The 14,184-nt window shown below is 41.1% G+C and overlaps 1 protein-coding gene across 4 annotated transcripts in view; it reads left to right on the top strand.

The window, feature by feature from the left end:
* The window catches only part of Ercc8 (ERCC excision repair 8, CSA ubiquitin ligase complex subunit), a 38,245-nt gene extending 28,262 nt beyond the window's left edge, over nt 1–9,983 (top strand). For all 4 annotated transcript variants that reach the window (XM_050160437.1, XM_050160440.1, XM_050160441.1 and 1 more), the window contains 3 exons: nt 1,794–1,991; nt 4,692–4,775; nt 9,081–9,983. In XM_050160437.1, coding sequence (XP_050016394.1) covers nt 1,794–1,991; nt 4,692–4,775; nt 9,081–9,149 — 351 coding nt within the window. In that variant the 3' untranslated portion in view covers nt 9,150–9,983. The remainder of the gene's footprint in view (nt 1–1,793; nt 1,992–4,691; nt 4,776–9,080) is intronic.
* Nucleotides 9,984–14,184: the final 4,201 nt, after the last annotated feature.

Here is a 14,184-nt window from a genome sequence, read left to right as displayed (position 1 = left end):
TGACTAAGCACACAACAGTCACTTATTCTCAGCACTTCCATCAGTTAGGGGTTTTTGCGCTAGCTGCTGCCCACTGCAAAAAGAAGCTCCTCCTGAAGCAGCACTGGTCTGTGGGTATAAACATAAATATTTAGAAGGCTGTGATACCATGTCCCCTTAGCATTAGTAGTAGGTCCCCTCTAGGAGGTGTGAGTTCCACAGCCATAGCTTTTGACTGGGTTTGCAGTAACAGTGGTCTCAAACCTACTCAGAAAATGGTTGATTCCCCAAAGATCTTTGGTGCCACTATTTCACCCCGTGGCATGTTGGTGTTGTACTCAGGGTTCACCACTGGGTAATACCATTAATAACCCTTCTCCCCCATAAGCCTGTGCCACACCTTCCAACACTGAAAGCTCACTAGCATGGGTGGTTTGGGGATCAGTTATAACTTGGTTTCTCTATGTACTACATCCACAGTGAATGGCATCTTCAGCAATAGGGTCATGCCATGCTGATGGGCAACCAAGAGCAATGGCTGTATCCTTTGTTACTTGAAGGGCCTCTGGGTCTCACTGACCAGTAACTTGTAGGAAAGTATCCCACGTCTGGCGCTGAGATTTTCACTTAACTGTGTCTTCTGTGAGAAGCATTGTCCTCCCATGCATGGTACTTGTGTTTAAACTCCTTTAGGATATCTAAATATCCTATCCTTTAGGATATCTCCATATCAGCCCTATATTCCTGCCCCTCCCCATTTATGGTCCATTCTAACTTCCAGAACCATCCCTCCCATAGTCAGATGGTACATACTGGCTCACCAGGTAGAAATGAAGATAGCTCCTCCTAATTAATTAGTCTGAATCAATAAGTCTGAACATCACTGGCTGGCTACCTTCATTTCCCAGGTGCACTCATGTGTGTGATGTCATTTGTGTTTTTTCAATGACACTATGGTAAATGGTTTTGTTTCCGTTTAGCATATTAGAGGAATGGAATTTGGAGATTAAATTTGAGTGGCCCCTCTAACATAGATTTCAGAACCCAAGCTCAGTGTTTGATGTACTTCACCTCAGCTGCCAGAGTGGCTAGAGGCACAAGCTCGGTTCCAGTTCCACTTGTTTTGCCCTTGTGTTGTATTGAGCCCTCTGGGCATGGTACTCTCTGCTGCTTAATTGTTTCCTTAAGATAAATTCCCATGAGCAATTACTAGATCAAGAAGTAAGAATATCTTTATTGTTCAGCTAGTTTTAATAAAAGTGGAAAGTGTACAGCAGCATTAACACCGCTCATCTGCACACTTAAGATGGTTGTAATGATCAGGTGTGCATTGTATTGTTTATTACAACTCTTTCTTAAGAAAAGTTTAGTCCCATTTGTCCCATTTGAAGGAATAGCCACATCATGACACCAATTACATGTTCTCCTTACTTTTTACCAATATGAAGGTTTCTTAAAATAGCTCAACCAGAAGCTGGGAATGTAATAAGGTTAGAGGTCTCACCCAGCATCCATGAGGCCCCTGAGTTTTGTCTTCAGATACCAAAAAGAGAGGGGAAAGTTTTTGAAAGTTTGACAGTCAGAAATAATTCAAGTTTGACTTAGTTGACAGATGGCAATCTGTCCCTTGTGGGTTTGTTCACAATTTCTATTTCTTCAAATATAAAATGTACATTTGTATCATTGGCCCTTGTTTTTATTAAGATATTAGTTTCTTTAAATTGTAACAAGGGAAGGAAGTGTTTTTTTTTCAGTCTTTGTTGCTTTTTAACGCAACTTAAAAAATGAGTGACATTATGGTTTGAATTCTGCAGGTGAACTATGGGAAGGTCTGTATTGACAGCAGGAAAGGACTGAAGTTCACTGTCTCCTGGGGCTGCAGCTCAGAGTTTGTTTTTGTTCCATATGGCAGCACCATTGCTGTCTATGCCGTTCACTCGGGAGAGCGGCTGACTGTGCTTAAGGGACATTATAAGAGTGTCGACTGCTGTGTGTTCCAGCCTCATTTCCAGGTAAGAATGATACTTAGGGGAATTAACAACCATTAGACGGCTGGCTTGCCAGACTAGTAGAGTGTGTAAAACAGGAAGTTGCAGTTCTATTTTCAAGTGTTATATGCTTTTAATCATTCTGAAGTATGATGCCAACAATCCATCATTGAGATAGTATTTCTTTCAGAGAGATTAATAGAGCCTAATTCTCATATGGCATAGGAAGTGTATATGAATCAATATAATACTGTGCAATTGGTTGGGATATGTTGTCTTTTCATTTGAATATGAGCTCCATTTAACCATTTGAAATGTAATCAAGTATTTTCTCGTGAATAATCCTTTAGGTAAAAAATATATATGTTCCAAACTATAGTATACCGTGGTTTAGCTGTGTTATCTCATTTCTTTATTTTCTGCCAGAGGCTGATGGAAGTGTGCCTTTGCAGGACTAGACACTGAAATGACTAGTAAAGAATACCTTTGAATCAATGCAGCTCACATCATTTCTCACATTTATTTATGTGTGTGTGGAATGGCACATACGAGGGCATGCATATGGAGATCAGAGGACAACTTACAGGAATCGACCCTCTCCCTCCATCCTGTGGGACGGCAGGCTAAGCAGCAGGTGCCTTTGCTCACTGAACCACCTCAGCAACCCAAAATTTGTTAAATGCTCACCTTAGTCAATTTTCTATTCATGTGACCAAAATACGTAACTGGAGACAGCTTCCCAGGAGAACAGTTTGCTTGAGCTTATGATTAGAAAGGACACAGTTTGTAATGGTGAGGAGGTCAGGCTGCAGGGACACAATGCAAGTGGTCTCTGCCTCAGCCGGCAGAAGGCCGAGCAAGGTGAATGCTGACACTTGGCTTGGCTCTTCTTCAGTCTGGGACCCCCCCCCCTCCTGGCTGATAGCACCCAGATTCATGGCGGTGCTTCCCTCTGCAAACAAATCTTTCTGGAAACACCTCAAAGGAACAACTACAAGTGTTTCAGTGTGTTTTCAGAGCCAGTCAAGTTTGCAGTGAAGATTGTCAGAGTCTGTGAATTTTGTTAAATGTCTTTACTTTTTTCTTTCAAAGGCATTTTTCTTTTTTTCTTTTTTTTATTTATTTATTAAAGATTTCTGTCTCTTCCCCACCGCCACCTCCCATTTCCCTCCCCCTCCCCCATCAAAGACGTTTTTCATTTCTGTTGGATCAAAGAAAACAGTCTTTCTGAGACACAAGCAAAACCTTAAACAAGATATTCTGATTACAAAGTATATGCCATTCTTCTAGGCGGGTGCTTATTCGCAGAAAGGCCTAGGAGTCTGTTGGAACTGTACCAAGAAGGGTCTAGAGAGATGACTCCGCAGTTAAAACATTTGCTCCTCTTACAGCAGACCTGGGTTCAGTTCCCAGCACTCACTCAGCAGCTCATAACCATCTGTAACTGGTTTCAGGGAACCTGATGCCCTGTTGGCCTCCCCAGGTACATGGTACCTGACACACACGGTCCACACACATTCATATAGGCAAAACATAACAGGACCAAATAGGCTGGGTGCGGGGACATGGACACCTGCACTCCCAGCATTCTGGATTCTTTTCAAGAGGTCAAAGTTGTGCTGGGCTACAGAGCAAGTTTCAAACTAAAAACAAAATATTCTGAGACAGATTGCCAGACACCTCGGCTGGTCTGTTACCTGGGAAATGCTCTGCCTGTTATGTTTTATTCTACTTTGTTTTTGAAACAAGGTCTCATATAAACCAGACTGTCCCCAAACTTGCTATGTAGCCGAGAGTAATCTCAAACTTCTGATCCTCCTGCCTCCAGTTCCCAAGTGCTAGGATTAAAGTCATGTGCCACTACTCACAGCCAAATACCACGTCTTTATCCGCTTCAGACTCAGAAAGATTGGGTCACTGAACACATCAGGAAACACTGCGTACTTAATTTGCTGCATGACCAGAATGCTTTCAGTTTGTTGGGAAGGAGTGAGCATTGTTCAGTGGGAGCAAACAGCATGTCTGTTAAGACACTGACACACATATGTGCATCAGCCCATGACTCCGTCCATGTCCTGAATGTCTCTGCAGACAGAGTGGGGTCCTGAAGCTTTGGAAGAACAGCCGGGTAGCTGTAAGCTAAATGGAACTTTTGGCTTGTTTTTGTAGAATCTTGTTTTCTTCTTTGAAGTCATTATTCTAGATGCCTCAGTTTTTGTCAGAAAAAAAACATTGTACATTTTACTTTTTCTAACACTTAGAAATATGCTCATGAGTATTGACACAACTAGTAAGACATTGATGTCTATAAGATTTTCTCACTGTAAGCTCTCACGCTTGGCTCTATTTTAAAATATAAAGCTTCATATTATATTGGTTATTCCTGGGAAGATTCCAAGGGCAGTGGAGTGGAAACTCTCATTTATATAGAAGGTACAAATTGGTATGATCTTTTTGGAAAATGAAATCTCAGGATATAACCAGAGCTTTGTAGTATTTCTAAAAAGTTTGCCTGTGTCATGCACAGAATTTAAAGACATCACATTTTTAAAAAACTGAGGAGCATTATTGTATTTTGTTTAATGAATAGAAATTAAATAAATGAAATTAGTCTAAATTAATTAACCTACTTAGTCTGATCATTTCAAAAATTGATACAGCTCATTTCCGCATTATACCAGCTTTAAATTGATCAACAATCAGTCTTTGCTTTCTGTGTTACAGGAACTGTACAGTGGTAGCAGGGATTGCAATATTCTTGCTTGGGTACCATCTTTACATGAACCAATACCTGACAACGATGATGAAGTAAGTGGTATTTCTACCTCTTGTGCAGTGATTGCTAATTATAAAGATTAGTCTTTTATTTGATGGGGGAGACTGTTAAAGCAGTTCTAGCTGTTTTCTGGTTGTACAGATAGTTTTTGCCACACACCCATTTAAAATTCAGAAAAATAGTAAAAGAACATAATTTCTCAATTTTAATTAGTAAAGATTTTTTATTTGCTTTACTGTTTTTCCCTGTCATTGATTTTTTTTAAAGCAATAGTTAATTTATAGACACGTAATTTAGAGTTGTCTCTCATTGAAATGATACAATAGCCCCCATTCATGTATGAGTAAGATTTGGAAACTTTTTTGTAGCGGGAGGTGTTGAGACAGGGTTTGTCTATGTAGCTAGCTTTGGCTGTCCTGGAACTTACTCTGTAGACCAGGCTGGGCTCAAACTCACAGAGAGCCACTAACCTTTGTCTCCCAAGTGCTGTGATTACAGGCATATGCCACCATTGCCCAGCCACGAATTAGAAATATGTTTAATGATATGGTAATCTGTCATTTATATGTCATAGTTTAAGTATTTGTTTCTGTTGATTGTTTTGAACAACATCAATATAAATATATTTTCAAAAGCTGTTCATATTTCTAATTAGTTTTAGGATATACTCCTAAAAGTAGAGTTATCTCTTTCTGTTGTTTGTTTGCTCCCTGTCTGGCTTTAAGCCACCAGGACAACTGTATTGTGGCCAATACAGTTAATCTTCTCTTTGGCTATTCTGAAGAATTTGGGCTTCACAATGAGAGCTGCTTAAGGAGCTCTTCCTTCCCCAGAACTCCATACCACACTGATGATGGGGGCAAACATTTACCCATGTCTGTTCACTGACAAGATTCACAGTCTACCAAGGTTGGCAGGTGAGCATAAGCCCTGGTTCCTCTCTAAATGTTAAGACCACATACCAGCTTTACCAGAGTCACCTGATGGCATTTGTCTAAGTTGATCCTGTGGTGACACATGCCCCAGCATTACCTTGACCTTCTGGGTGCCTGTGGTGCCACCTATCAGCCAAAAATCTGTCTTTTCACAATGTCAGTTCACACTTAGATCAGCAACCTCACAGTGCCTCTCTCAGGATGATATGACAGGGTGAATAAAAAGCCTTAAGTACAGGTGTTAAACAGATGAGGCAAGAGCCCTGCCCTGAAGTAGTAGTCGCCTCTCTTACCTTAAATTTACAAAAAGTAGAGTATGAAAAAGTAGTATTTTTAAATTGAGTGCTAGTGCATGTATCAAGTTGTTAAACCAAAGTTGTTGTTAGGTTTCCTTTCGAACCAAGGCAGAATTTTTAAGATTTTAAAAATCCTTAGATTTTTAAGGAGTGTTTTAAGTCTACCTATACAAATTGAAAGACCATAGATGACAGGGATATTTTATGATCTTCAAATTTGTTGTTTAATTGTCAGACTGTTGTATTATATCTGAGGAATGTGTCTGTTTGCTTTCACTCATATTTTCTAATTGGCATGCTCAACTCAAGCCTATCTGTAGCTCCTAGGTACCTTTAGTTGCCAGGGATATATAGGGACAGTACACTAGAGTTCTAATCTTACTTCTTATCTAGAATCCTAATTCCAGCTGAGTGTAGTGACTCATTCTTGTAAACCTAGCACTAAAGGGACTAAGACAGCTTGGACTACAAAGCAAGATTCAGTCTCAAAACAAAACAAAACATTAGACATTGGCACAGTAAATGTCTGTATCTACTTTGTACTTGTGTAGATGTATCATTTGTTGACATGGAAAGCTTTGGGACTTTCCAGTAACACTTGAAACTTCTCAAGACATGTCCTTGTGGTGCTGTTTTAAGCCTTCTCATTATTTGGTTCTGTACTGGATCTTTTCTAAACCCAACTTAAGCATCTCTATGCACAAAACTCTGCCAGTAAACCAGAAACCTGGTAAGGTAGGAGGGGTGTTCATGCATAGACTAGATGTCCACTAGGAGGAGATGTTGTAGAGAAAACCAAAGTAGAGGACTCTGAAATAGTAGTGTATTCAAGCCACCTGCAACATTGTTACTGTCTCAAATAGTAGTGTGTATTAAATCCACTTGCAACATTGTTACTGTCTCAAAAAGCAGTATGTATTAACTCCATCTGCAACATTGTTACTAACTCAAATAGTGTTTGTTACTGTCTCGAATAGTAGTGTGTATTAAATCCTCCTGCAACATTGTTACTGCAGCTCTTGACCACAGGGTTGAAATTTTATTTATGATTGTTTTAGCAATAAAATATACCAGTAATATTATAATACATTCTAAATATCTGTTTACCACTGTAAGTAGTAAATATATGTGCAAATATGTCAAAATCTTGTTTTTGTTTCTATCCTTACCAAAGCAAAATAATTCATAATGAAATAAAATTTTTCTGTTGAATTGTCAAATGAAATTAAAGTGACTTGTAGATTGCACATTGGGCTTCCATTGTGGAATTAGTAGACATGAGCTTTGTGTAGCTTTTATTCCTCGAGGATATTTTTGGTAGCTATCTAAGGTGGAGTTAAAAGTCTAAAGACAGGAGAGAAGTGTTATCTCTGAGCTTAAACCCATTCTGAGCAGTCTAGCTTAGTAGTTGTTAAATCATCAAGTTCCTGAGTGGAACGATTACGACATGCTCCACCACACCCAGCTTCAAACAGCACCTTTGATAGAAGTCAGATTTGAACTGTAAGGAACTTACCCTTATTAATCTCAGGCATCACAAGATTCAGCAAACATTGGATCAAAGAGTAAGTGAATAAATAGACTTCCAGCTTCCATCACTGCTGCTGGAAATGAGTGGTTAGCTGGAGTTTGGTCATAGTTTTGATTTGGCCATTTGGAGGCAAGTGTAAGTGTAAATTTTTATTGTGTGTGTAGTGATGGTAGCCAGTAAGTTTAGCCATGGCCTCTGGCCTGTTTAACAACTGCAGCATGCCTACATCACTATATTGTTTTCTAGCTAGTTTAGCTGGTGGGGGAAAATTACTGGGAACACTGGCTTTCCCATTTGAATTGTAAGATTCTGCCATGTTGATCGTAAGATAGACCACATTCTTATACTTGACTTAAGGGTTACCTTCACAGATGTTTCCCTACATTACAAAAGAGAGAATATCTAAAATAATTTAACAGTAATCTTGCAATTTGTTAGCTATTGAAATCCAGATCATATCAAGTAGCCAGATGCAAAAGCTGCAATATAAAAAACAAACCTGATTCTTAATTCAAGAAAAAAAAAGCCTTTTTTAAGCCTTTGAAGTCATTTCCTTGAGATAAGAAACAAGTGAACTAACATGATAATTCATTTAATTAAAATCTCTATAGTTGCCAAATCTTTTCACTGATGGCTAGAAGGTGGAAGAATATTGTGATTTTTTTTTTATAGTGTTAAGTGAAAAATCCCAATAGTTTTTAGAAAAATCTCCCAGGGAAACCTCAGTGCTAGTTATTGCCCTGGCTACCGGTTTCCTGTAGTTTACCTATGCTTTAGACTTAGCTGCGTAGTAAGCCACAGTAACCTTTTATTACAAACTTAGTGTTCAGCTGGGCTTGATGTCACATGCTTATCATCTTAGCCCCCAGGAGGATAAAGGGTGGTGCTTCCCACAAACTCAAAAGTCAGCTGAGCTGCAGAACTGTAGTGTGCAGGGCTGGAGAGATGGCTCAGTGGTTATAAGCACTGGCTACTCTTCCAGAAGATGTGGGTTAGATTCCTGGCACCCACACAAGGTTCATAACCCTCTGTAGCCCCTGAACTGTGTTGAGTTTTGGGCCAGCCTAGACTACAGAGCAAGAACTGTCTCGGGGAGAGGGGGGTGAGGGCTTACATTATTCTGATGGATGAAATAGTTCTCAGATTTTGGTATTTTTTCTGTATGATGGTAAAGTTAATCCAGACAGCACAAAGTTACCAGCATATGTATTCTGGACGGTCCAGTGTGCTGTGCGCATGCATCCAGTCTTAACCCCTGCACGTCAGTGTTGTACCTTCTGCACAGAGCTGGAGCACTGTGAAGTGTCGTGGCATAGCGTAGATCTGCGCATGCGTAGAAATACTGTGAACAGCATTGTAGCAGATCTATGCATGCGTGTGATCTGATTCAAAGCAGGTTATTTTGGAAGAGTCAGTTTTGTCAGTTGTAAATGAATTTACATTTTCTTTACTTTTGTTTTTAGATTAGCAGTAATATGGTTTCCAAATAATCTAATTGCTGTTAAAATAGCATATTATAGCCTAGTATGAGACTAAAATTATGAAATACAAAAATAGATTCTTCTCTTTTTTTAGGCTACGACTAAATCCCAGTTGAATCCAGCGTTTGTGGATGCGTGGAGCAGCAGTGACGAAGAAGGGTGATTTAGCCAGCCTTTACTCCTTGTCCATCAGCAGAGTTCGTGCAGGCTTCTGCTTGGGGCTCTTCTTTTGGTTACCTTTGTTTCTGAGACAAGGTCTCACTGTGTAGCCTTGGCTAATCTGAAGCTAGGCTGGAATTCTGTGTGTAGACCAGAATAGGCCCAAACTTGCAGCCATCCCTCTGCCTCTGCTTCCCACATGCTGGGATTACAGGTGTGTACCACATTGCCGTGGGTGTGTGTGTGTGTAATTTTTTTTTTAACTCTTTAGTCAGTTTCTAAATTTGGGATGTTTACCTCTGTGTTTGAAAATGAGGTTAACATGTATAAAACGCTGAAATAAACTTCTCTGTGGTTTAATTATTGAAAACCCTTCTGTTTGAGCCCGTTTGCCTTGGTGTCAGGTCAGCTGCTGTAGGCACAGCACAGGAACAGAGGTCATTGTTCTCAGCCAGGCCTGTAGGTCTGATGAGTGTAGGATGTGTCTCAGCTCTGGATCCCCAGGCTGTGCTACCAGCTGCCCCCTTCCACCTCCAGGGGGATTTTTAACAAGGATAATTAGAAGAAAAGGTATTTTTGCAAAAGTAACATCGCAACTCTATTGATAGCTCCATGTAATTGACTCTTCTAGCTTTCTGTCTGTTTACAGCTCATGTCTCCTACAGTCTGAACAGTGTATCACATGGGCAATCCCCTGACCACTTGTTACTTTCAAAGGGCAGCTTGTACTCAGTCCTCATTTCCTTCCTGTCAGACTCAGCAAGATCCTTGCTGGGGTCTGAATTAAACATGAAATGTTGTAATAAAATTTCTATTCTTCTCTCTTTTTCTGTGTCAACCCAGGAGCGATTATTATGAAGCGCCCCCACTGTGTGTGTGTGTGTGTGTGTGTGTGCGCGCGCGCGTGCGCATACATGTTCACTAGGGATTGAACCCAGGGCCTCACACATTAGGCAGAAGGACTACCACCAGGCTAAGGGTTCAGCCCCTCTGACAGTAATATTACATTTCCTTTCTTCTTGATTCTTAGCGGCAGTAGAGTAGTAAAAGAGGGTTCTGTGAACTGGAGTACTAAGTGTATAATTGTTAGGTTTTAGTGTTAGTACTAGGCCTAATATCTGACTTTACTGACCAAATGTTTTCTATGTGTCCTGGCTAGTTTTATGTCAGCTTGACACAAGCCAGACCATCTGAAAGGAGAGAGAACCTCAATTTTACAAATACTCCATAAGATGGAGTTGTAGATAGGCCTATAGGGCATTTTCTCAGTTTGTGGCTGATGTGGAAGGGCCCAGCCCGTCTAAACATTATAGATAATTTTTAAAAAGTAAAACTCCAAAAGGAAAGTAATGGTCACCTAGGATCTTTCCAGGTACCCGGGACTTAGGCATTCTCTGTACTTGTCTGTCACATGTATAATTTAAATACTGTCTTGTTTGCAATGATGCTATTGTAGAAACCGGGTCTTCTCAAACAAGTACCCCTCCTCCATTCTTCACACTTTTCCACAGTTGTATTGGTCTAGTGTGTATTCCTTTATATTACGATTCTATATAGACCTATGTCAACATATAGGATTTACTTGTTTTCACTAGATGAGATGGCATAATTCTGTCTAATTTTTTCAGATTCAGCATGTATAAACCCCTCTATGTTGTTATAATGGAGTCATTATTTTTCCTAATCTCAGAATGTTCCAAATTGTGTTTTATACAGATTTTTTCAGACATTTCCCTGACTGTATATATAGAACACACACATAGAAGTGTGGTGTGTGTGTGTGTGTGTCTTGTATACATTGTGATCTGCATATGTTTTCCTTAGGCATTAGATTTGGGCAGAAAACTTATTTATTGAATATTTTTAACTTCTGCATTTTTTTTCTGGGTGTATGAGATTTAGGTGTGTGTGTGTGTGTGTGTGTGTGTGTGTGTGTGTGTGTGTGTGTATGGGTGTGTGTGTTTGTGTGTGTGTATGTTCTAGTTTCAGTTCTTTACTGCGATAAAATGCCCTGAACAAAGGCATTTTGGGAGAGAACACATTTATGTCAGTTAACAATCCCAGGTTAGGGTCCATCCCTGTGGGGAAGTCAGGACAGGAACTTCAAACAGCTGGCCACATCCCAGGCAAGAAAAATGAGTGCACGACACCTTCACTGCACTGCTGAGGTTGAAGTGACCTTTGTAGACATGTCTTCTCTAAGTGGAATTCTTCTCACGCTGTACATGTACGGTGACAATGACTAAGACTCACGTGAATGTGGTGACTGACTAGGGAAGTGGAAACAGGGCCTTTGTAAGCTTTAGGCAAGCTTGGGAAACGGTGAATATTTTATTTACTTCTTTCATCTCAGATCAAATGCCTGACAAACAAGAGGAAGCAGTGACTCTAGCAGACAGTTTGAATGTACAGGCCGTCCTGGTGGGAAGGAGCAGATTGTAGCTGCAACAGCAGAAGCAGGAGGCGGGCAAGATGGCAGAGACAGGACAGGAAGCAGGGCCAGATAGAAACGTCAAGACCCCTCGCTGAAGGTGAGCTCCACTTTCTCCCTCTAGACTCCACCTTCCAAAGATTCTGCAATCTCCAAAGAATAGCACCACCAGCTAGAGCCTAAATATGTGAACATGGGAGCCCATGGGGGACTTCTCACACTCCATCACTGGTCTCTAAGTTCATGGCATCTCAATGCAAAATGCATTCAGTTCCACTTCAGAAGTCCCCAAACTCCTGCTTCAGCAATCGGAAGCCCAATATCTCTTCATCCCTGTAGTAAACAAGAAAGCATTCCCATTCCAAAGCTGATGGGGCCCTTCTTCCCCTTGGACCCTCAGGCATCTCTGCTTTTCTGAGCTCCTATGGAATTGGCCCAGTGAGTCCATTTACAGCATTCAGAAGTTCATTTTAACCCAAAACTAAACCGTTCCACGTTTCTCCTGCAAGTTTGTTCCAAAGTTGACAAAACATGATTAGTTCTGTGTCAGCAACAGCCTTATCACAAACTCTACCCTCAGTGCCAGCTGGTTTTTTTAAGAATTGTTTCTATTATTTTCATTATGTGGGTATGTGCAGGTGTCTGCAGATGCCTGTGGAGCCGCCCAGCAGTGTCTGATGCCCGTGGAACTGGAGTTTCAGGTAGTGGTGGGTCACCTAATATGGATACTGAGAACCAAGCCTGGGTTCTCTAGAAAAAAACGCTCACAATCTTAACCACTGAGGCATCTCTCCAGCCCTAACTTTCCTGTAGTGGTTACTTTTCTCATCACAGTGACCAAATATTAACAAGAAAACCAAGGTGTGGGGAGCAGGGGAATGGATTGATTTAGCTCATTAAAGCAATGCACTTAGACCACTCAAACCTTGCCAGAAATGGAGCCACAGAAGCCTGGTGCACAGGGCATTTTACCTTCTAGAAAGTGTGGTAGGGAAAACCAATTGCAGAATGAACAACCACTTTTCCTGGCACTGTGTTCTTGACAGAGAAGGTTGCACCAGTGCTCGGAGGACAGAGGGACTGAGCGCTAAGAAGTATTAGATTCATGGCCTATAGTTAACTGTTCAGTTGTGGATATGGCTTTTCCTTTCTTGTCGGGGTTTTATGTGCACTGGTGTTTTGCCTGCATGTATATGTTTGTGTGAGGGTGCCAGATCCCCTGGAACTGGAGTTACAGACAGTTGTGAGCTGGGAATTGAACCTGGGTCCTCTGGAAGAACAGCTTGTGTTCTTAACTGCTTAGCCATCTCTCTGGCCCTTGGTTTTACTATTTTGAGACACAGTCTATCTAAGTATGCAGGCTGACCTTGAGCTTGCTTATAGGTAGCCCAATGCCTTAATTAAGCCAATTATGTTGAACATTTGTATCATTGCTACTATTTGCTGTCCCTCTCTGCTCTTTCTTTAAACAGAGATATTGAAGGAGGTGGTGAGGGGCAGTATGCAATATCAAATGCGTAAATACACTCTTGGGAAGAGACACCAGGACAACAGGAGCTCTTATAAAGGAAAGCATTCAATTGAGGCTTACTGAAAGTTTCAGAGGTTTAGTCCATTTTCATCATGGCATGGTGGCATATAAGCCGCCATGGTGCTGGAGAAGGAGCTGAGAGTTTCTGCATCTGAATCTGCAGGCAACAGGAAGAACGAGCCTGCTTTTTGGAATAGGCTTTTTGAAACCCTAAAGCCCACCCCCAGTGACCCAATTTCTCCACCAAGGCCACACCTCCTAATCCTTTCAAATAGTGCCACTCCCTGGTGACCAAGTATTCAAATCTATGGACCTATGGGGGCCATTCTCATTCAAACCCTCACAGTCAGGCATCCCACTTGGATCCTGCTGCCTTAGCTTCCCAAGTGCTGGGGTTACAGACACGTGCCACCATGCCTAGTTCTTTCTTGCAGAGAACATTTGAAGTTCCTTCTTTGCTACCTTAAGCCAATCTTAAATCTTGATTTCTAGAATTATTTCAAGTCATGTAAACATTTTTTGAGATAGAGTCTCATGTAACCCAGGTTGCCCTCCAAGTTTTTATATGGCCCAGGATGGCCATGAACTTCTGATGCTGCCAGGGACTGAAATTACAGGCATGTGCCCCCACACCTAGGGTGTGTGGTGCTGAGATCAAACCCAGGGCTTCTTGCATGCAAGTCCAACACTCTCCCAATGGAGTTATAATCCAGTCCCTGTAATATAAAACATGACATGTCTTGATAGTTGTGTCAACAATAGTTTCAGATGTGGGGTGTATGGTTCTTTCCTCCACTCTCTGTTTCTAATCAGATAACTGACGATTCCAAACGGGAAAAATAAGGCAAGCTGTTGTGATCTCTATCAGTATTATATGTATTAGAATCAGCAAGTAAACGCCCTGTGCACTCTTGGCACTGATGAAAACTCCAGTAGCTTCTGTACTAGTTTATTCAGCTCTCCTGGTTCGTGCTCCTGAGGCATCCTCAGGAAGAGGGTGTCATGTGGTCCTTGTGTCAGTGACCAGGTTCCTTAAGCTGTGCTTTATGCCTTGTATTTGTCAGTGTTTATTTTGTA

Source organism: Alexandromys fortis, unplaced genomic scaffold, assembly GCF_014885135.2.
Source record: "Alexandromys fortis isolate MF-2015 unplaced genomic scaffold, M_Fortis_MF-2015_v1.1 scaffold_76, whole genome shotgun sequence".
In the NCBI taxonomy this organism is placed as follows: domain Eukaryota; kingdom Metazoa; phylum Chordata; class Mammalia; order Rodentia; family Cricetidae; genus Alexandromys; species Alexandromys fortis.
Note: the sequence above shows the minus strand (reverse complement) of the source record. Positions and strands in the feature narration are given on the sequence as shown.